This window comes from Choloepus didactylus, chromosome 2 (assembly GCF_015220235.1).
Source record: "Choloepus didactylus isolate mChoDid1 chromosome 2, mChoDid1.pri, whole genome shotgun sequence".
Lineage (NCBI taxonomy): Eukaryota > Metazoa > Chordata > Mammalia > Pilosa > Megalonychidae > Choloepus > Choloepus didactylus.
This window is the reverse complement of record NC_051308.1, coordinates 206,681,069-206,704,002: the sequence shown is the minus strand read 5'-3', so window position 1 is coordinate 206,704,002 and position 22,934 is coordinate 206,681,069. Positions and strand designations below refer to the sequence as shown.

General features: G+C 37.9%; 1 protein-coding gene across 3 annotated transcripts in view; it reads left to right on the top strand.

Annotated features, from left to right (window-relative positions):
• The window catches only part of CCDC30 (coiled-coil domain containing 30), a 247,826-nt gene that overhangs the window by 193,695 nt on the left and 31,197 nt on the right, over window positions 1-22,934 (top strand). For all 3 annotated transcript variants that reach the window (XM_037827513.1, XM_037827515.1, XM_037827514.1), the window contains 3 exons: window positions 9,815-9,956; window positions 17,953-18,089; window positions 19,860-19,974. In XM_037827513.1, coding sequence (XP_037683441.1) covers window positions 9,815-9,956; window positions 17,953-18,089; window positions 19,860-19,974 — 394 coding nt within the window. The remainder of the gene's footprint in view (window positions 1-9,814; window positions 9,957-17,952; window positions 18,090-19,859; window positions 19,975-22,934) is intronic.

The window sequence follows — 22,934 nt, the reverse complement described above, 5'->3', positions numbered from 1 at the left end:
CAAAAAGATAAATGGGACCTCATCAAAATTTAAAATTTTTGTGCATCAAAGAACTTTATCATGGAAGTGAAAAGATAATCTACTCAAAGAGAGGAAATATTTGGAAACCATATATATGATAAGGGTTTAATATTCAGAATATATAAAGAAATCCTACAACTCAACAGCAAAAAGACAAAGTACCTAATTAAAAAATGGACAAAACACATGAATAGACATTTCTCCAAAGAGGATATACAAATGGCTAAAAAGCACATGAAAAAATGCTCAACATCGTTAGCTGATGATATACCATTTCACACTTACTAGAACGGCTACTATTTTAAAAAAAAAGGCAGAAAATTACAATTGTTGGAGAGGATGTGGAGGAATAGTAACACTCATTCATTGCTAGTGGGAATGTACATGGGGCAGCCACTGTGGACAACAGTTTGGCATCAGGAAGCTAAGCATAGAATTTCCATATGATCCAGCAGTCCCTCTACTAGGTATATACTCCAAAGAATTGAAAGCAGGGATTTGAACAGATATTTGCACATTGCTGTTCATAGTGAGATTATTCAGAATTGAAAAAATATGGAAGCAACTCATGTATCCATCAACTGAAGAATGGATAAACAAAATGTGGTATATGCATACAATGGAATATTATTCAGCATTAAAAAGGAATGAAGTTCTGGTTCATGCAACAACATGGGTGAATTTTGAAGACATTATGTTGAGTGAATAAGCCAGACACAAAAGAACAAATATTGTATGATTTCACTGATATGAAATAATTAGAATAAGCAAACTCATAGAGCAGAATCTAGAATATAGATTACCAGGGACTGTGTTGGGGTAGGGATAGGGGAGTTAATGCTTAATTTGCTGTGAATTTCTACTTGGGTTGATTCAGTTTTTGAATGGATAGATGCTATCATTAGGTAGCACACTTGTGAAGTAATTGACAGCACTGAATTATATATGTGAATGTGGTTAAAAGGGAAAATTTTAGGTTCTATATATGTTACTAGAATAAAAAGATAAGACACAGGACTCTACGGTACAGTGAACCCTATTGTAAACAATGGATTATGGTTAATAGTACAATTATTAAAATGTTCTGTCATGAATTATAAAAAATGTACCACACTAATTCAAGGTGTTAATAATAGGGTGGTATATTGGGGAAAAATACACCCTAATGTAAACTAGGACTATATTCAATAGTACAATTATAGTATTCTTTTATCAATTGTAACAAAGGTACCACAGTAATGCAAAGTGTTAATTATGGGGTGTGTGTATGAGAATGTGTATTTTTACACATTACATGATTTTTCTGTAAATCTACAACTTCTCTAATTAATTTTTAATTAATTAATTTTTTAAATTAAGCCTTTTGTTAACCCCAAAGAATATATCTGAAAAATATAGGGAGAAATATATGAGAAGGGATTCACTGAATAACAAAAAAGGTATAAGACTTACATAAACCAAATATCAATAGGACAGAAGAATGTCCTATGTTATCAATAGTTACATTAAATGTAAATGGATTAAACTCTCCATTCAAAAGGCAGAGATTGGCAGAATGGATAAAAAAGCATGACCCAACTAAATGCAGTTTACAAGACACTTACCTTAAATTCAAAGACAAGAGTAGATTAAAAGTGAAAGGGGGCTTCCAGGAAGACAGCAGAGTGGGTGAGGCAGAGTAGGCTTCTCCTCCATGAAGGAAACTAGAGAAGGGCCAGAAGATGCCTGGGACCATGTTTTGGGGTGTGAGTGGCCACAGCAGGACTCCTATATGGAAAGGTGGGGAGACTGTGCCTCAAGGGATAGTGTTCCAGTTTGCTAATGCTGCCGATATGCAAAATACCTGAAATGGGTTGGCTTTTATAAAGGGAGTTTATTTGGTTACAAAGTTACAGTCTTAAGGCCATAAAGTTTCCAAAGTAAGGTATCAACAATAGGGTACCTTCACTGGAAAAAGGCCATTGGTATCCAGAAAACCTGTGTTAGCTGGGAAGGCATGTAGCTGGTGTCTGCTTGCTCCCAGGTTGCATTTAAAAATGGCATTCTCCAAAGCATCAGTTTTCAATGGCCATCTTCAAAATGTCTGTCTAGGCTGCAGCTCCTCTCCAAAATGTCATTCTCATTTGCTCTCCAAAATATCACTCTTAGCTGCTCTGGGGTCCTTTTGTCTGTGTATTCCTTTATACATCTCCAATGATCCAATAAACACCCACCCTGAATGGGCGAGGTAACACCTCCATGGAAATTATCCAATCAAACATTTCACTCACAGTTGATTGAGTCACATCTCCATGGAAACACTCAAGCAAAGGATTCCAATCTAATCAACACTAATATGTCTGCCCCCACAAGATTGCATCAAAGAACATGGCATTTTTCTGGGGGACATAATATATACAAAACAGTACATACAGGGTGAATTTGTTCAGTGAGGACCACCTCATGGGGCCAGCAGCAGCAAGATGGCCACTGGGCAAGGGAGTGAGCAGTGGCTCTCAACTCCCATGTACCCACCTTAACAATTAACAGGGGAGATAATCCTCCACAGCTACATGGCCAGGAGTTCCCATGAGGGAACCCAGGAGGCAGCAGATGAGTATTGACTGCATTTGCTCTCCCCTCATGGAAGTCCAGAGGATCCACAGGCAAGAAGTGAGAATAGGAAAGGGTGCCACACAGAAGTAGCAGGAGCCCCTCCCACACTCCAGAAGCTTGTGGGCACACCGCAGACAGGAAGTGGATCATATTTGAGCTGGAGGGTGCCCTTGAGCAGATTCCCTGTGAAACTGCAAGGACCCACATCACACCCACAAAGTAGGCAGTCCCAGGTGCATACAGAGAACTGTTGCACTGATTGGACTCCCATCTGGTTGACCCCACCCAGAGCACAGGTGAAGTTTGGGGAAAGCTGGCCTGAGGGTAAGAGGTGGCTCAAGAGGGCCATCTTCTTGCAGTACAGGGAAAGTGCATTCCAGCAAGCTGTAGCTCTGCCAAATTATATTTAAATGGTGTAGTAGTCCTGCACTTCCCAAAATAATCTTACCAAGATGAGCAAATGCCCAAAGCCAACAGAAAATCATAAAGCACCTGAAAAAATAAGAAGATATAGACAAGCCAAATGAACAAATTAAAAAGCCAGAAGAGACACAAAATTTGGAGCAATTAATTAAAGAAGTAGGCACAAATTTTCAAAGCAACTTCAACAAGATGGCTTTAGACATAAAGGAAATCAATAAGACTCTACAGGAGCATAAAGATTTGAAAGAGTGAATTTATAAATAGCAGGTCTTATGGAAATAAAAGATAGAGTTGATCAAATTAAAAAAAAATAGAGACATACAATAGCAGATTTGAAAAGGCAGAAGAAAGGATAAGTGAACTAGAGGATAGCACAATTGAATGCGAATACACAAAAGAATAAATCATGAAAAAAATCGAAAAATTTGAAATGGATTGCAGAGAAATGATGGACAACATGAAGTGCACAAATACAAGAATCATTGGTGTCCCAGAAGGAAAAGACAAGAGTAAAGGGCTAGGAAGAGAGTTTCAAGACATAGTTGGGGAAATTTTCCCAACCATTCTATGCCAGTTTGAATATATTATGTCCCCAAGAAAAAGCCAAGGTCTTTTGATCTAGTCTCCTGGGAAACAACTTTGAATGTGAATGGATTAAACTTTCCAATCAAAAGATACAGACTGGTAGAATGGGTTTAAAAGTATGACCTATCAGTGTGCTGTTTACAAGAGACCCATCTTAGACCCTGAAACACAGAGATTAATGAAAACAAGAGCACAACATATCAAAACCTATGGAAAGCAGTGAAGGTGGTGCTAAGAGGGAAATTTGTAGTTCTAAATGCATACATCAAAAAGCAAGAAAGAGTTTAAACCAAAGACTTAGCTGAAGAACTGTAGAGGCTAGAGAATGATCAGCATACTAACCCTAAAGCAAGTAGAAGAAAAGAAATAACAAAGATTAAAGCAGAAATAAATAATATGGAGAAGAAAAAATAGAATAAATAAAACCAAAAGTTGGTTCTTTGAAAAGATTAACAAGATTGACAGACCCTTAGCTAGACTAACAAAGTCAAAAAGAGAAGAGACCTAAATAAACAGAATAAAAAATGAGAGTGGGGTAATTACTATGGATCCTGAGGAAATAAAAATCATAAGAAGATACTATGAACAACTGTATGCCACTAAGCTAGACAATTTAGAAGAAATGGACAATTTCCTAGAAACACATGAACAACCTAGACTGACCCAAGAAGAAATAGAAGACCTTAACAAACCAATCACAAGAAAAGAGATCCAATCAGTCATCAAAAATGTACCTACAAATTAAAACCCAGGGCCAAATGGCTTTAATGGGGAATTTTACCAAACTTTCCAAAAAGCATTGACATCATTCCTCCTCAAACTCTTTCAAAAAATTGAAGAAAAAGGTATACTACATAACTCATTTTATGAAGCTAATATCCCTCTAATACCAAAACCAGATAAAGGTACTACAAAAAAGGAAAACTATAGACCAATCTCCCTAATGAATATAGATGCAAAAGTTATCAACAAAATTCTTGCAAATCAAATCCTAAGGCACATTAAAAGAATTACACACCATGACCAAGAGGGTTTCATTCATGGCATGCAAGAGTGATTCAACATAAGAAAATCAATTAATGTAATTCAACACATTAACAAATCAAAAGGGAAAAATCAGATGATCATCTTGATAGATGCTGAAAAACATTTGACAAAATTCAACATCCCTTTTTGATAAAAACACTTCAAAAGACAGGAATTGAAGGAAACTTCCTCAATATGATAAAGGATGTATAAGAAAAACCTACAGCTAGCATAGTACTCAACACTGAGAGACTGAAAGCCTTCTCCCCAAGATCAGGAACAAGACAAAGATGCCCAGTGTCACCACAATTATTGAACATTGTGCTAGAAGTTCTAGCCAGAGCAATTTGCCAAGGCAAAGAAATAAAAAGTATAACTATGTGATGATAATGTGAGATATTATTTTATTATCATGGACAGAACATATGCTATGGGAACCTAGAAACCCTCAACTTTATAAGTCAAGCCCTTGATTTTGAGGCTTCGCTTGTGAAACTTATGGTTGTAAAGGGGAGGCTAAGCCCACCTGTAATTATGCCTAGGAGTCACCTCCAGAGAACCTCTTTTGCTGCTCAAATGTGACCTTTCTCTCTCTAAGCCTAACTCTGCAAATAAATTCATCACCCTCCCCCCGACATGGGACAGGAGCCCCCAGATGAGTGAGTCTCCTTGGTGACATGGGACATGGATTCCAGAAATGAAACTGACCCTGGCATTGAGGGGTTGAGAATGCCTTTTTGACCAAAAGGGGGAAAGCAAGGCAACAAAATAAGGTTTCAGTGGCTAAGAGATTTCAAATAGAGTTGAGGGGCTGTCCTGGAGGTTACTCCTATGCAAGCTTCAGCTAGATGTCCCAAATGGCCACAGTATGATAAGCCCACATCAACAGTAGTCTGCAAAACCCTAAAGAATACCAGGTCCCTCTCTGAGCCTCTATAAAAGTTTCATTCACTAAATTTATTCTTCAGAAACTTAAATCCTCCAGAGAGCTCCTATGCCAGCTAAGTCCCCAAACCCAGAGGCAACAGCCTTTTCAAGAACATCAACCACTTGCATCCCCTTTTCCCATAATGTCAATACCCCTTTTCAACTTGAAAAAGTTAGAGTGGCTACTGCCTAGACATTCCTGAAGATCAGGAAAGTGATTAAACTAGAGGAAGTGGTAGCAACAGACAATTCAGAATTTAACAAAGGATTATGAATACTGAATCTGTATATAATTTTCTTTTTCTTAATTGCTAGGGTATTAGAGTCACTAGAAGGAAAGAACTGAAATGGTGGAACTCTAACCCATAACATTCTTTGAAATTTTGCTATATAGCTACTTGTTAAATTGTAATTTGAAATTTATCACCTTTGTGTGTGTGTGTGTGTGTATATATATATATATATATATATTTCACAAGAAAATAACTGAAATTATGGTATGTAACCATAACATTCTTGGATATCTCCTACATAATTACTTGTTAAATCATACTTTGAAAGTTATCATCTTTTTTCAAATATTTTTCACAATAAGGAAATAACAAACTGTGGAACTGCAACCCATAACAGTCTTTGAAATTTTCTCTCTAACTACTTGCTAAACTGCACTTGGAAATTAATCACTTGTATGTAAATATGTTATATTCTGCAATTTAAAAAGTGAAAGGATGGAAAAATATACCATGCAATTAGTAATCAAAAGAGATATGGAGTATGTGAGACCAAGGAAAGAGATGTTTATTTAGTGCAGGATCTATATTTTCTAAACAATATAATTTCTATAGTCAGTTTGTTCAAACACCGTAATTACATGGAACTTTGAATAGGAAGTGAGATCTGGTAGGTTTGTATAGGTTAGTGTGAAATACCGACACATCCCAAAGTAATTTGGGCAGAGAATAAAAATATATATGCAGGGCCATCCTGAGGAACTGGGGGGAAATGTGAAAGTGTTGGACTTTCTCACCTGGATTGTTGCTGATGTTCTCACAAACATTGAGGACTGATGGCTTGGTATGCCAAGCCCTCTGTCTCTATCTGGCTTGCCCTTATGAAGCTCGTTAGTACAAAGGAGAGGCTAAACATGCTTATAATTGTGCCTAAGTGTCTCCCCCTGAGTGCCTCTTTGTTGCTCAGATGCGACCCTCTCTCTCTAGCTAAGCCAACTTGGCAGTGAACTCAATGCCCTCCTCCCTATGTGGGACCTGACTCCCAGGGGTGTAAATCTCCTTGGAATGCAAGATATGACTCCCAGGAATGAATCAGGACCCAGCATCATGGGACTGAGAACATATTCTTGTCCAAAAAGGGGATGCAAAATGAAATGAAATAAAGTTTCTCTGGCAGAGAGATTTTAAATGGAGTTGAGAAGTCACTCTGGTGGACATTCTTATGCACTACAAAGATAACCCTTTTTAGGTTTTAATGTATTGGAATAGCTAGAAATAAATACTTGAAACTATCAAACTCCAATCCAGTAGCTTTGACTTTTAAAGATGATTGTATAACAATGTAGCTTACAATGGGTGACAGTGTGATTGTGAAAACTTTGTGGATCGTACTCCCTATATCCAGTGTATGGATGGATGAGTAGAAAAATGGGGACCAAAACTAAATGAAAAATAGGGTGGGAGGGGTGGGGTGACTTGGGTATTCTTTTATACTTTTATTTTTCTTATTCTTATTCTTTGTGGTATAAGGAAAATGTTCAAAAATAGATTTGGGTGATGAATGCATAACTATATGATGGTACTATGAACAGTTGATTGTACACCATGGGTGACTGTATGGTATGTGAGTATATCTCAATAAAACTTAATGTAACTTAAAAAAGTAGAGATATGGAGTAGCTATACTAATATCAGATAAAATAGACTTTAAGTAAAAAAAACACTGTACAAGAGACAAAGGAGGTCATAATACACTGAAAAAGGGGCTAATTCAACAAGTCATAACAATTATAAATATATAGTCACCTATTAGGAAAGACCCAAAATATATGAAGAAATTTTGACAGCTTTGAATGGATAAATAGTTCTAAATTAATAATAGGATACCTCAATACATCACTTTCAATAATGGATAGAACATATAGACAGAAGATCAATAAGGAATGGCAGACTTGAATGAAACTCTAAACCAACTAGACCTAACAGACATATATAGAACATTTCACCCAACAGTAGCAGAATACACATTCTTTTCCAGTGCACATGGATCATTCTCCAGGGTAGGTCACAAAGCAAGTCTCAATAAATTAAAAAAAATATTGAAATCATACAGTGTGTCTAACCAGAATGTAATGAAACTAGAAATCAGTAACAGAGGGAGAAAGGGAAAATCACAAATATGTGGAAATTAAGCAACCTTCCAGGCTGTTTTCCAAAGTGGTTGCACCATTTTACATCCCCATCATTGGTAAGGGTCCAATTTCTTCAAATCCCTACCCAAACTTATTATCTATCTTTTTAATTATAGCCATTCTAGTGGGTGTGAAGTGGTACTTCATTGTGGATTTGATTTTCATTTGCCTGATGGCTTACATGCTTATTGGTGATAACATAGATTTATGTCAGAATCAGAGTAAGAATCTTCAGCAGGAATCTATATAGAGTCAGCATTTAAAAGTTAAGACTCAAGGTGAGGACTGGGAGCAGGCCTAGTTATCTGGATATTAGATAAGATTGAAGTGGGTTGTATCACTGTCTATGGGTATAGCCAAGAACTAGGAAATTTAACATTAATGTCTGAATCATTAGAGCAGGATTCAGAATTTAGATGTCAGGGATCTGAAGTCAAGAAGTTTCCTAAATTAAACACAGACACTAACACCATACCACAAACATCAAAAAATCAAGGTAAACCAGAAACTTGAGTCCACAGGGATGATGCAGGCTACTTTTCTTTAGGGGGTGGTATTCTTGGTTCATTCCCTAAGGGCAAGATGTCCTGCAGATGCAAGACGGAACAAGTAACAACATCTGAGCCAAGCCCCTGACATAAGTAAGTAGAGGAAACTTAAGAAAGGTGCATATTAGTTCATGGTTCCTCAGGAAGCTAAGTATAGAATTGCCATTTAATCAGGCAATCCCATTACTAGGTATATACTTGGAAGTACTTAAAACAGGGACAGTTTGTAAACTACACTGATGTTTATAGCAGCATTATTCACAATTGCAAAGGGATGGAAACAGCCCAAATGTCCATCGACTGACAAGTGGATAAACTGTGGTATACATACGATGGAATTTTATGCAACTGTAAGATGGAATGAAGTCATGATGCATGCAACAACATGAATGAGCCTTGAGGACATTATGTTGAGTGAAATAAGCCATAAACAAAAGTACAAATACTGTAAGGTATCACTAATATGAACTAATTATAATGAGCAAACTGAGAATTAAATTTGAGAGTATAGGTTATCAGGAGCTAGAAAGAAGGTAGAGATTGGGCAACTGATGCTAAAGGGGTACAGAATGCCTAATAAGGTTGCTTGTAAAGGTTCAGAAATGGATAGCACAATACTGTGTGATGGTAGCACAATATTTTAAGTATACAAACAAAGCTGAGTGTCAGTATGTTTAAAAGAAGAAAGCTAAGGTTGTATATGTCACCAGAAGGAAAGTTAGAGGATAAAAACTAGGACTGTGTAACTTAGTGAAACCTAGAGTGGATGATGATGGTGGTTAATTGTACAAACATAAGAACATTTTACACGAACTAGAACAAATGTATTTCACTATTATAAGGTGTTAAAAATGTGATGGTATATGGGAAAAATACAATTACTTCAAACAAAGGTCTATAGTTAACTGGAACATTGTAATATACTTCCATTAATTCTAACAAAGGCCCTATACCAAAGCTAAATATCAATAACAGGGGGAAATAAGGGAGGAGTATGGGATGTTTTTTTCTTTCTTTTTGGAAGAAATGGGAAGGTTCTCATATAGATTGTGGTGGTGAATGCCTAAGTATGTGATTATACCAGGTACCATTGATTGTGCACTTAGGATGGATTTTATGATGTGTGAATAAAACTGTTTAAAAAAAAGTAAAATATATATTTTTGGTAGAAACCATTAAAAAAAAAAAAAAGAAAGCTGCATATTGAGGAAGAAAAATAAAGTTTAACTGCGTTCAGGTGTGTCTGTTCTCAAATTTACTTTCCCAGACGCTATAATGAGAAACATCACCCCCACAAAATCAAGCTTCACAGAATCAAGGATCATTCAGTTCATGAAGTACAACTACGAGATGAGAGAATTAAACAACTTGAAAATGAAATTGGAATATTGCGACAACGAATGGAAAAGGTGAGAAAAAATAAAAGGTGAAGAGCTCATCATTGATGCTGGTTGCTGGCAGTTTAGAGAAAGCCCACTCCTTTTTAATTTATGTGTGGGCTCTTCTAAGTCCATTTTCATTTCTTTTTTCTTTGTTTTTTCAGTATAATTCTTGAAACTCTGCCAAAAAGCATACAAGATTCATAGTGATGGTATACCATATGGGACACTGAAAATATTCTGTGCTGCCATTTTATGATCAGTGTCCTGCCTTCAAATGAAACTGCCTTTTTTTAAACACCCCTTTGGCAGAGACTTCCAAACCACCCTCAGTAACCAATTCCTGTTGTATGTAACCCTCATTTTGCCTCAGATTTCTGCATCAGCTTTCAATGGCAGTGAAAGCAGGTAATCCCTATTCCTTTGTCAACCCTTAACTAATGCCATGGTTTCTTTATGTGTGTCTTATTGCCCTGGTGCTTGCTGGCATATGGAGGAAAGGGGACAGATGTATGGAAACCTTAATGACGTAGCCAATGCTATTATAAATGCATAATAGTCTTGAGACCATTAAACTACATAAATTCAAAATGGAGAGAATTTTTTCCCTTCTTGAGCTCATTGTTGTATTCTTATTTTTTTAAGTCCTATTGATACTCTAAACTATAGTTTAGTGTCAGAAGAAAATCAATGGATTTGTGCAGTATCCTATTTTGTCACTGATTTTTCAAACTTCTTTTAGAGACTCAGGCCCAGTTTAGACTCAAAATTTAAGAAAATATATGAAAAGTGTACAGAAGAAAGTAACAATCTTGGTTCATGGAGCCACCATAAACCTACTTCTGCATTACCAATTCCTTTGTGTACCTTCTAATTCTAGATTACACAGCAAAAATAGCCTCCTGCTTTCAACAGGCACTCAGATGACCTTTCCTCAATACTCCCCTCCAAAAAACTGACAGGTCTCCATGAAATATTCCAGAAATTATAAGTAAGCACTCACTGTTCTTGAAAGGTACTATGGGCTTTGGCCTTGTAGTCAGACTTGGATTCAAATTCTACCCTTGCCACTTAATAATTCTGTGGCCTTGGTCAAGTCTTGCATATCATTATCCTCATCTGTAAAATGGGGGAAAATCCCTACCTCACAAGGCTCTTGTTAGGATTAAAATATAAAATGCCTAAGGTGGTATTTAGCACATATGAAAAATTTTCATTGATGTTTTTCCTTCTTTTTGGCATAGGACCTCTTAGAAGCATTTACTTGATTGGTGCATAGTAGTTCACAAAAGAAATTGTTAGAATTGGAAATACTTAGCCTAGAGAGAAAAAACAAAAACAAAAACAAAAACAAAAACAAAAACAAAAACAAACAAACAAACAAACAAAAAAAAAAAACTGATGTGGGAGCTTTTAATGCCACATTGGTACAAACCGGGAGTTTATTATTTTACTTACTTTAGGGCATATGGACCTGAACTTTGACATAAGAAAGCTGGCTCACTTTCTAAGCACCAAGTCTCCAGAAAATAATTCCAGGTCTTTTGGCTTCATTTCCCCAGGCTTCTCTTTATACAGCTACTTTTAAAATCTTTTTAAAGCAAGCCAGTTGAGTCCAGTAATTGTTGTGATAATCTAAATCTGATTGTCCAAAATATTTTATTCTATTATCAGAGCAGGTATCCTGATTTTTAAAATCTTTTATGCAGTTTTATTGAGAATAATCACGTAACGTACAGTCACCCAAAGTGTACAATCATTTGTTCACAGTATTGTCAAATAGTTGTGCTTTCATCACCACAAACTTTGAAAATTTTCATTACTCCAAAAAATAAAATAAAAATTAAAGTTTAAAAAAAAAACATCCAAAACATCCCAACCCTGCTCCCCCCATTGTTCATTAATTTTTTAATACAGTTTAATTGAAATATATTTACACATCCCAGTCATCCACAGTGCACAATTGATTAGTCACAGCACCATCATATAGCTGTGCGCTTATCACCATAATCAATTTTTGAAACTTTTCCTTACTTCAAAATAAAAATAAAAGCGACTCAGGGAAGATGGCATCATAGAAAGAAGTGGAAGACTTAGTCTCCCACAGAACAATTCATAAATGAACAAAAAAAACAGTAAATAACCTGGAATAACAGCGGGGAGAGAAACGTGACTGTACACTCAACATCCACCAACCTGAATTGGGAGGAATGCCCGAGATCACAGCATAAAATCTGTAAGTAAAACTGCAGACATGCGCTGAGAGCCGAGAACCTAGAGCCGAGAGCCCCTCCCTCATGAAAGCCGCGCCATGCACTCTCTCAGCCCAGCTCCAAGTGAGGTTTTAATATTAACTGCTCAATACAGACAGCGAATCCTCAACAAACAGACAGAGGCTTTTGGTGACAACTGACCTTGGGAGAATTGGGGGACATATCTGTCTCAGGATAGGGAGCCCAGAAAATCAGGTGCTATCTCTGGCTGACGGGTGAACCTGAGAGTTTTTCTGTCCCTTGCTCTCTCTCTGTGGAGAAAACCTCAGCTGTTCTCAGCCTGCAAGGCATTGCAGTAAAGACAGCCTCAGACATTCTGCATTCTGAAACAAGCTGAGAGCCCCGCGGCACAGCCTGGCAGCCCAGGGCCTCCCTTGAGGGACGGCGCACACTGGTGACATAGCACAGCATTCCCTCAGCTGAGTTCCTGGAGGATCATGGCTGGGAGGGGGGACCAGCTCGGAGAACCCAGGGAGGCTACGCCAAGTCCAGTGGTTTGTGGGACAGCGAGAGAGAGGGTCTGGGGCTGAACTGAAATGAAGGCTTAGACTCTTGTGGCGGCCTTGAATCTCCTGGAACCTGGGAGATTTGAACAGTGGAACTGCCCTTCCTCCCTGGCCACCTGTACACACGCCCCACATTCAGGGTGGATGGCTCCAGCAACACACACAAACTGAGTTCTCCAACTGAACCCACAAGAATCATTTCCCCACACACCATGGGAAAAAGATTGAGAACTGACTTGAGGGATATAGGTGACTCACAGACGCCATCTGCTGGTTAGTTAGAGAAAGTGTATGTCACCAAACTGTGTCTCTGAAAAATTAGATCAATATTCTTTTTTTTTTTGCTGCAACTTGAAAGAACTCTATCAAGCAAAACAAATGCCAAGAGGCCAAAAACAACAGAAAATCTTAATGCATACGATAAAACCAGACGATATGGAGACTCCAGCTCCAAACATACAAATCAAGATTTCGGAAGAAACAATGTACCTCGCACAATTAATCAAAGAACTACAACTGAAGAATGAAAACATGGCAAAGGATTTAAAGGACATCAAGAGGACCATGGCCCAGGATATAAGTGTCATAAAGAAGACCCTAGAAGAGCATAAAGAAGACATTGCAAGAGTAAATAAAAAAATAGAAGATCTTATGGAAATAAAAGAAACTGTTGGCCAAATTAAAAAGACTCTGGATATTCACAATACAAGACTAAAGGAAGCTGAACAACATCTCAGTGTCCTAGAGTCCACAGAACAGAAAATGAAAGAACAAAAGAAAGAATGGAGAAAAAAATTGAAAAAATCGAAATGGATCTCAGGGATACGATAGATAAAATAAAATGTCCCAGAAGGGGAAGAAAGGGGTAAAGGTCTAGAAAGAGTATTCAAAGAAATTGTTTGGGGAAAACCTCCCCAACCTTCTACACAATATAAACACACAAAGCATAAATGCCCAGCGAACTCCAAATAGAATAAATCCAAATAAACCCACCCCAAGACATATTCTGATCAGACTGTCAAATACTGAAGAGAAGGAGCAAGTTCTGAAAGCAGCAAGAGAAAAGCAATTCACCACATACAAAGGAAACAACATAAGACTAAGTAGTGACTACTCAGCAGCCACCATGGAGGCGAGAAGGCAGTGGCATGACATATTTAAAATTCTGAGAGAGAAAAATTTCCAGCCAAGAATACTTCATCCAACAAAACTCTCCTTCAAATTTGAGGGAGAGCTTAAATTTTTCACAGACAAACAAATGCTGAGAGACTTTGCTAATAAAAGACCTGCCCTACTTCAGATTCTTAAGGGAGCCCTACCGACAGAGAGACAAAGAAAGGAGAAAGAGATACAGAGAATTTTAACAGACATATATAGTACCTTACATACCAAATCACCAGGACACTCATTTTTCTCTAGTGATCACAAATCTTTCTCCAGAAGGGACCATAGCTGGGACATAAAACAAGCCTCAAGAAATTAAAAAAAAAAATTGAATATACTCAAAGAACATTCTCCAACCACCATGGAATACAAATAGAAGTCAATAATTTTTGAACTATAACTCACTATTTACTTCCTACATGATAAAAAATACACAAACTCTAAGGACAAATCAATGGTTTTGAACTCAATGTAAAATATGTAATTTTAGACAACTATATAAAGGTGGGGGAATGAAGGAGTATAGGAACATAGTTTATGTGCCCTATTGAAGTGAAGGTGGTATCAAAGAAAAACAAGATTGATATGGATTTAAGAGGTTAATTTTAAGCCCCACAGTAAACACAAAGAAATTATCAGAGAATATAACCATAGAGATGAAAAGTAAAGTTTGGGTTAAGAGAAATGGGGGAAGGGGCAATGGGGAGTTAAGAAATGAGTGTAGGGTTGCTGTTTGAGGTGAGGGGAAATTTCTAGTAATGGATGGTGGGAAAGAGCATTACATCATTCTAAATGTGATTAATCCCACTAATGGAAGGCTAGGGAGGAGGTGGAATGGGAAGATTTAGGCTGTATATATGTTTCCACAACTGAAAAAAAGAAAAAAAAAAAAAGACAGTCTAACTAGACGACAATTGAATGCTAAGGATGAACTTGGATGGGATTGGAGGGTGGAGGACAGGTGGCTCGAAGGGACACAGTTGAGACATAAGGAAAAGGAAATATAGAATGTAAGCATTGTGTCATTGTTGAATCTCTTATACTTCTTAGCTGCACTTAATGGAATTACATAAAAGAATGTTCTTGTTCATGGGAAGTACATACTTGAATTATAGTGCATGTTCAAGGATGTGTGCAGCTAACTCTCATATGTTCAGAAGACAGAGAAATAGATGATGGATGATAGAGAGGGAGGGAGGGAGGGAGGGAAAGAAATAGAGATGTGACAGCATGTTAAAGTTGGTGGATTGAGCTATTGGGGGAGGGGGGTCAGGGTATGAAGGAATTCTGTGTATGGGGCTAGTATTGTTTTTGCAACTATTCATGTAACTTTGAATTTATTTCAAAATTTAAAAAAAGATTAAAAAAAGCAAAAAAAGAACACCTAAATCTTTACATCCCCTCCATCCCACCCTATTCTTCATCTAATTTTTTTCCTCATTTTTCCATTCATCTGTCCATAACCTGGATAAAGGGTGTGTGAGCCACAAGGTTTTCATAGTCACACAGTCACTCTATGCAATCTACATAGTCATACAATCGTCTTCAAGAATCAAGGTCACTGTATTGCAGTTTGACAGCTTCAGGTATTTACCTCTAGCCATTCCAACACACTAGAGACTAAAAGGTGTTATCTATATAGCACATAAAAATACCCTCCAGAGTGATCTCTCAACTCCATTTGAAATCTCTCAGCCAGTAGAACCTTATTTTGTTTCATCTCTCTTCCCCCTTTTTGGTCAAGATCTTCTCAATCCCACAGTGCTGGGCCCAGGCTCATCTCCAGGAGTCATTTCCCACATTGCCAGTGGGATTCACACCCCTGGGTGTCACGTCCCACCTAGAGGGGAGAGTAGTGAGTTCACCTGCCTAGTGGGCTTAGAGAGAGTGGGGGCCACATCTGAACAACAAAGAGGCTCTCTGGGGGGGACTCCTAGGCACAATTATAAGTGGGCTTAGCCTCTCCCTTGCAGCAACTAGCCTCACAGGGGAAACCCCCAGATGGAGGGCTCGACCCACCAAATTGGCAGTTCTCAATGTTTGTGGAAAAATCAGCAATAGCCCAGGTGGGGAAGACCAACACCTCCATATTTCTCCCTAGCTCTCCTGGGGGCCCCAAAAATATACTTATACTCTCTGCCCATATCACTCTGGGATGTGTCGGGATTTCACCCCAGCCTGTACAAACTCACCAAATCCCACTTCCCATTCACCTCTCCATGCATCTATAGTGTTCAAACAAACTGATCGTACAAGTTAAATTATCTAGTTTGCTACAGAAAATATAGATCCTGCACCAGATAAACATCTCCTCCCTTGGTCTCACATGTAAGTTGTAGTTTTAAAACCCAGTCAGTATTGTCCTTTACCCTTGGGCCTGATTTGCCTTAGTCCTAACCAGATCCTCTTCATTCATATCTTAATTAAAGTCTGAATTCTTTTTCAGCTCTTTCAACAGTTGCTGTATGGGGTAATACTGACATTCATAGCTGCCAAGTTCTAGCTCCAAGTCTCGTGTGTCACACAGATACCCAATGTTCCGGAGACCAACCAGGTTATACACAAAGAGCTCAGCATCTCAAGATTCAGAGATTACCATTTCAACTCAAGAATAGATGTGACTGCTGTAAGAACTTACAATCTAGAGACCATTGCAACGAGCATTTCGCTGATAAGTTGTGCTCTAAGATTCAGTTCTCAGAGACTGCACATTATAGTTAGTCCATATTAGTGAGGCATTATAATGTTTGTCATCTTGTTTCTGGTGTGCTTCATTCAAAATGCTGTACTCAAGATCCATTCACCTAGTTGCGTGTCTCACAGCTTCATTTCTTCTTGTAGCCACTCAATATTCTATTGCATGTATGCACTACAGTTCACCATTCTGTTCATCAGTCAATGTACTCTTAGGCCACCTCTGTCTATTGCAAATAGTAAATACTGCTGCCATATGAGGTACCCTGGTTTTTTGATTAAAAATTGTGGTATTTCCAAAGGACAGGGTATTAGTAGCCTGCCGCATTCAATATCATTTCTAATCCCATTATAACTACACGGAGTATTAATTTGTAAAATAGCTGCTTCTATTCTCAATCTTTACCATAAATTTGTTTAAATAATAACAGGAAAAACTATTGTTAGACATTGAAAGGTCCTAAAGAACTTTAAAATCTTGAATGGTTTGTTGCAGATCATACTGTAATCTCTTATAATTCTTTAATAGATGGATGGTCTTTTAAGGATGATTTACATTAGTAATTTATTTAAAATAAATAAATAAATATGGTCCTCTTACCCCTATGATACTCCCATCTTCCAAAAGCTTGTTATTCTTCTCCCACTCCCCACTCACTCCCTCCACTGGCAGATAAGGAACAAATACAGAAAAGGTGAAGGCACTAACCTATTATCATTGACTGGTCATTCACGAAGTGAAAATTCTATATTTCTGAGCTTCTGTTCTCACCCACCAAGAGTGATATTTCGCTAATATATACTGGCTCTTTCAGTGCAAGATTGTTAGTATTTATTCATAAAATGCACTCCTGTATCATTTTACCTGCAGCTTCACTAACTATTGCTTTTGTGGGAAACTGGTGACAGAAAATGAAACATGGTCTCAGATTAGAAATCATTTCAGCATCATCAGTACAAGAATATTCTTAGCACCTGTTTTACATGTTTGACTTGTCACGCCAACTGAGATCCTGACACTGATTGCCAAGTGCAGTGGCCAAATTCCCATTTTCCTCCCTTTGCCTTAAAAATATATACTACAAAGCAGATGGGAATGAATTACAGGAAAAAAATTTCAATATGGAGCTTAAGAGAATTGAGTTTTATTTGTTGGCAGTTTGATTTCTGTGAAATTAGAACACATATGGAAACATTGGGACCTTATTAAAACACAAAATAACCAAAATAAACAGAAGAACTATCCTGGCTATAATGAATGACAATAGTCAGCAAACTAGAGAAAAAAAGAGAAAAAATGAACAAGTGAAAATTACTGTCAGAGTTTAGAAACAGGCTGATGATCTTAAAACTGTAATTCATTCTCCTGCTGTGCTTTCTTTTCACTAGGAGAAGGCATTCCAGGACCAGATAACTGCCCAAAATGATATACTGCTCCTAGAAAAAACGAAACTTCTGGAACAACTTACAGAACAAGAAGAATTAATCCATGGCAATGAATGGATAATATCTTCAGTACAGAGTAGGTAGGTGCAGCCCTGCCTGAGGGGCTAGTGAACTCCACAAACAGGATTTTTCTTACTCAACAGAGATCCCTACAGAGACCATCCTTTGAGTTTGCGACCTGTCCCATAACTATTGCTCTGCCATCTGCTGTTTTCAGCAGACTATGGAAATGACCAAAGTTGTGAAATTAAAGAGAAAAATATCATGGAGGATGCTGGCTGGCCATTCCAACAGGCTCTTTCATGGAATACTGCCTCACTGGGATCCTGCTATGTGCATTCTGGTATATCACTTTGCATGTGTTGACACTCATTTTTTATGCATAGACCAAAAGAGGATCAGGCTCACAGGAGTAATTTAAATTAATGAAACCCACAGGAAACTAATGTATTTATTCTTAAAGAGAAATATTCTAAACTGAAAAGCATTCACATTTCAGCCAACCTGAGCATTCTCTCCTCTATAGGAAACTTTAAATACAGTCAAAATTTGCTTGTTGAGCACAGAATCAGAGCAGAGTGGTTTGATCTTAACAGATAGTGTCACCAAAAATAACATTAAAGAGTAACTTTTTTTGAGCACTTACTACATGCTGGCATGATTCTAAACGCTCTGTATGTATAAATTTATTTAATCCCCACACCAATCCTAAGAGGGAGATACAAAAAGTAGTCTTATTTACAAAAGAGCAAGCTAAGGTCCAGAGAGGTTAAGGAACTCACCCAGCCTCTAATCAGTGGCAGAGCAGGATGTGAAGCCAGTGTCCTGACCCTAAAACTCACACCAGGATAGTCTGGGGAGAGATCTGCCAAGTATCTAGCAGATCTCCTGTCCACTGCTTTCAGCATACTCTCCTCTGGTAGGCCTGGAGACTCACCAATTACTTTTTACTGTCTGCATCTCCCCTTTTATTTATGTTATGTAAACCACTGCCCTTCTCAAACTGTGTCATTGCTTCAGATAGTCAGGGCTCAACACAACTGACTCTTTACTCTTTCTTTAACAATAATAATATTCCCTCCTTAAGACACACTCTGGTCACCTGAATTGGACATGGATATTTCCCTTAGAGTAAGTTTCTCCTAAAGGATATTTCCTCATTTTACAGATGAAGAAATTAAGCTTACTGATTTTCCAAGGGTCACTCAGCTAGTAAATGGCAGAACCAGAATTCAAACACAAGTCTCTCATCACATGTCTCCCAAATAAACTGTAGCCCTAGATAATGAGGCTGGTATAGTGGTTGATGGCTCAGGATTAGAAGCCTGAAAGATCTGGGGTTGTTAAGAGGCTTAAACAAGCTAACGCATGAAAAGTTTTTAGTGCTTACTGTGTGGATAGGTTACAGTTCCTAAGTACATGGTAGGTACTTGGTAAATGATTGCTCATACTGCTACTATCTTTGACTACTACCACAAGACTGTAGGATGTATGAGATCACAACCAGATGTAAGCCATGTCACTACAATATTTGAAGGGATACAGAATTTTCCATTTCAATCCCATCCCCAAATGGGACCATATCCTTCCTTAAGTTTTTCAGGGGCTGGTTGTGCCTTTCATACTCTTGTGCATAGTATGTCTCTGTTCACAACATTTATTTAATGACCATTACTGGCCAGAAGCTTATTAATTTTTGCTTGGTCTTGTTATATAGTGGGAATTATTTTGCCAAACTTAAAATCTGAGCATTGGGATAAGACCTAGAGAGTGGGGAACAGGCCATAGTTTGGGGTTTGTATTAATGATGCTGAACTTTCTAGTTATGACTCTAATTTATGCCATTCCAGAGTATTTTTCCTGGATAAAGAAAATAAGCGATTACAGGAAAACAGTCTCCGGCTCACACAGGAGATTGGCCTCTTGGAGCATATTATAAGGAGTATCCAGATTCACAGAGGAGAGGTATGGTATGTGCTTCCTATCGTGTCTTTAAACTGTAGTTTGACCTGCTAAAGTTGCTGTACTCTATCCCTTTCATCTCCTTCATATAGCTGTAGCCTTGCTCCTGGCCTCATGGTGGGCTGTGGCAAAGAGGCTCATTAGCTGTACACCCGGGCAGTAAACCCTGAGACTATCTGATCAGTTTTTCTTTGCACTGGATCAATTTTTATTAAACCCTTCTTCCTGAGTAAACCTAAAGCAATTTGTGTGTTGCCTCATAGCTTGTTCCTTAACACATTGTATTGTCATTGCGTTTTTACTTCTCTATCTCATCAACTCAGCATTGATTTCCTGGAGGGCAAGGACTGTATCTCATACATCACTGTAGCTATGGATAGGTGCTGCATAAGTATTTCACAATGAATGAATGCTAGGTGTTTTCATATATATGCTCATTCTCAATAACCCTATTTGATAGTATTATCATAGCCCCATCTAAAAGATGAGAAAATCTGAGGCCCAGAGAGGTAAAGTGAAGCTAGTCTGGTCTGACAAGGAGTCAGCCTAAGAAGAGTATCTGAGTCAGAGAAAAGCAGTTATGTTAAAAAAAAAAATTCCAAGTTGACAAGTTGTCAAGTACAGAGAGATGCAGCAAGTAGTAGAGGTTCAGACAGAGTCCAGAGTTTGGCTGGTAAGTGAGTCAGCAAGAGGGACTTCGGTGAGCAGAGTTACATTCTGAATACAGGATAGAGTCTGCTTTCTTCCCTGGTTTGTATGACCTGCTGGTTCTTCCAGGATTCTTCTTAGTAGATCCTGTTTGTTGGGCATGATTGCTATGACCATGAGACCTGCATCTAGTTCACTCTCAGAAAGGTGATTATTTCTAAGCTATATGAGCTGTTCAGCAGATTGTGTCAAAAATAGAACCACTAGCTTATTGGCCTAATTTCCAATAGTTTATATCCTTGCTTGAGCTACAACTGTTCCCAATTGTCTAGTCATTCACTCTTTTTTATTGTGGTAATATATACATGATATAAAATTTACCATTTTAACCATTTTTAGGTGTACAATTCAATGGCATTAAATACAGTCACAATGTTCTGCAGCCATTACCACTATCTACTTCCAGAACTTTTCAAAACACCAGACAGAAACTGTGTACCCATTAAGCAATAACTCTCTACTTCCCTCGCCCCTGGCCCCTGGTAACCTCTAACCTACTTTCTGTCTCTATGAATTTGCCTATTCTAGATATTTCATATAAGTGGAATCATACATTGTCCTTTAGTGTCTGGTGTATTTCACCTACCATAATGTTTTCAAGTTTCATCCACGCTGTAGCATGTATCAGAACTTTATTCCTTTTTATGGCTAAATAACTTCCCATTGTATGATTTTCCACATTTTGTTATGCATTAAGCTATTGATGGACATTTGGCTTGTTTCCACCTTATAGCTGTTGTGAATAATGCTGCTATAAACAGCAAGGTATAAGTGCTCATTTGAGAATTTATTTTCAATTATTTTTGGTATATACCTAGGAGTAAAACTGCACTGTCATATGGCAATTCTATGTTTAACTTTCTGAGGAACCTCCAAACCATTTTCCACAATGTAACATTTTTTCTTCCTACCAGCAAACCACAAGGGTTCCAATTTCTCCATATCCTCATAAGCACTTGCTATTGTCTGTCGTTTTGATTATAGCCATCCTAGTGGATGTAAAGCAGCATTTCATTGTTGCGGTTTGCTAGAGCTGCCACTATGCAAAATACCAGAAATGGATTGGCTTTTATAAAGGGGATTTATTAGGTTACACATATACAGTTCTAAGATCATAAAAGGGTCCAAACTAAGGCATCAACAAGAGGATACCTTCACTGAAGAATGGCCCATGGCATCCAGAATACCTCTGCCAGCTGGGAAGGCATGTGGCTGGCATCTGCTGCTCCTTTGCTTGCAGGTGGTTTCAAAATGGCTTTCTCCAAAATGTCTCTGGGCTTCTGTCTTAGCTCCTCTCTCTCAGTTTCTGTGTGCCCTTGCTTCTTTCTCCCAGGGTGTTTCTCTCTAAGCATCTAGGGGTCCTCTCTTAGCTTCTCTGGGGCAAACTCTGGGCTTCATCTCTTAGCTTAGCATCTCCAAATGTCCTTCTATCTGCATCTTCAAGTGTCTCCAAGCGTCAGCATCTGTGTCAGCTCTTGAGCTCTCTTAAGTACTCCAATAAACTAATAAAGACCCACCCATAATGGGTGGGGTCCTCACCTCCATGGAAATAATTTAATCAAAGGTCTCACCCACCATTGGATGAGTCACATCCCCATGGAAACACTCAATCAAAAGGTTCCACCCTAATCAAAAGACTAATAAGTCTGCCCCTACAAGACTACATTAAAGAACATGGCTTTTGTGGGGAACCTAATATATTCAAACCAGCACAATCATTATGTCATTTCTCTATTGACTAATGATGTTGAACATCTTTTCATGTGTTATTGGCCATTTGTATATCACATTTGGAGAATTATCTATTCAAGTCCTTTGCTCATTTTAAAATTAGGTCGTTTGTCTTTTTGTTGTGTTGTAGAAGTTCTTTATATATTCTGGGTATTAAACTCTTATCAGATATATGATTTGCAAATATTTCTGTCATTCACTCTTTTACTTAATCATTCATTCAATCAACATTTATCAACTCCAGGAACTGTGCTAGGTCCTAGGAATATGAACACAGCCCCTGTTTTCAGAGGCCATCAGAATTTATCTCTAATAGAGAAGGATAAACACACACATAAATGAGTACTATTTTATTATAGGTGTTGAGATAGAAGCCTTAACAGGGTATATGCTAGGATCAATAGCTTTAAGAGCCACAATGTTACCTTCTATCAAGATAAGAAATATCATATGGGACAGTACATCAAGCTCTGTAGCATCTTGATATCTGTTGGACATCCAAAATTATGTGGTTAAACTTAGAA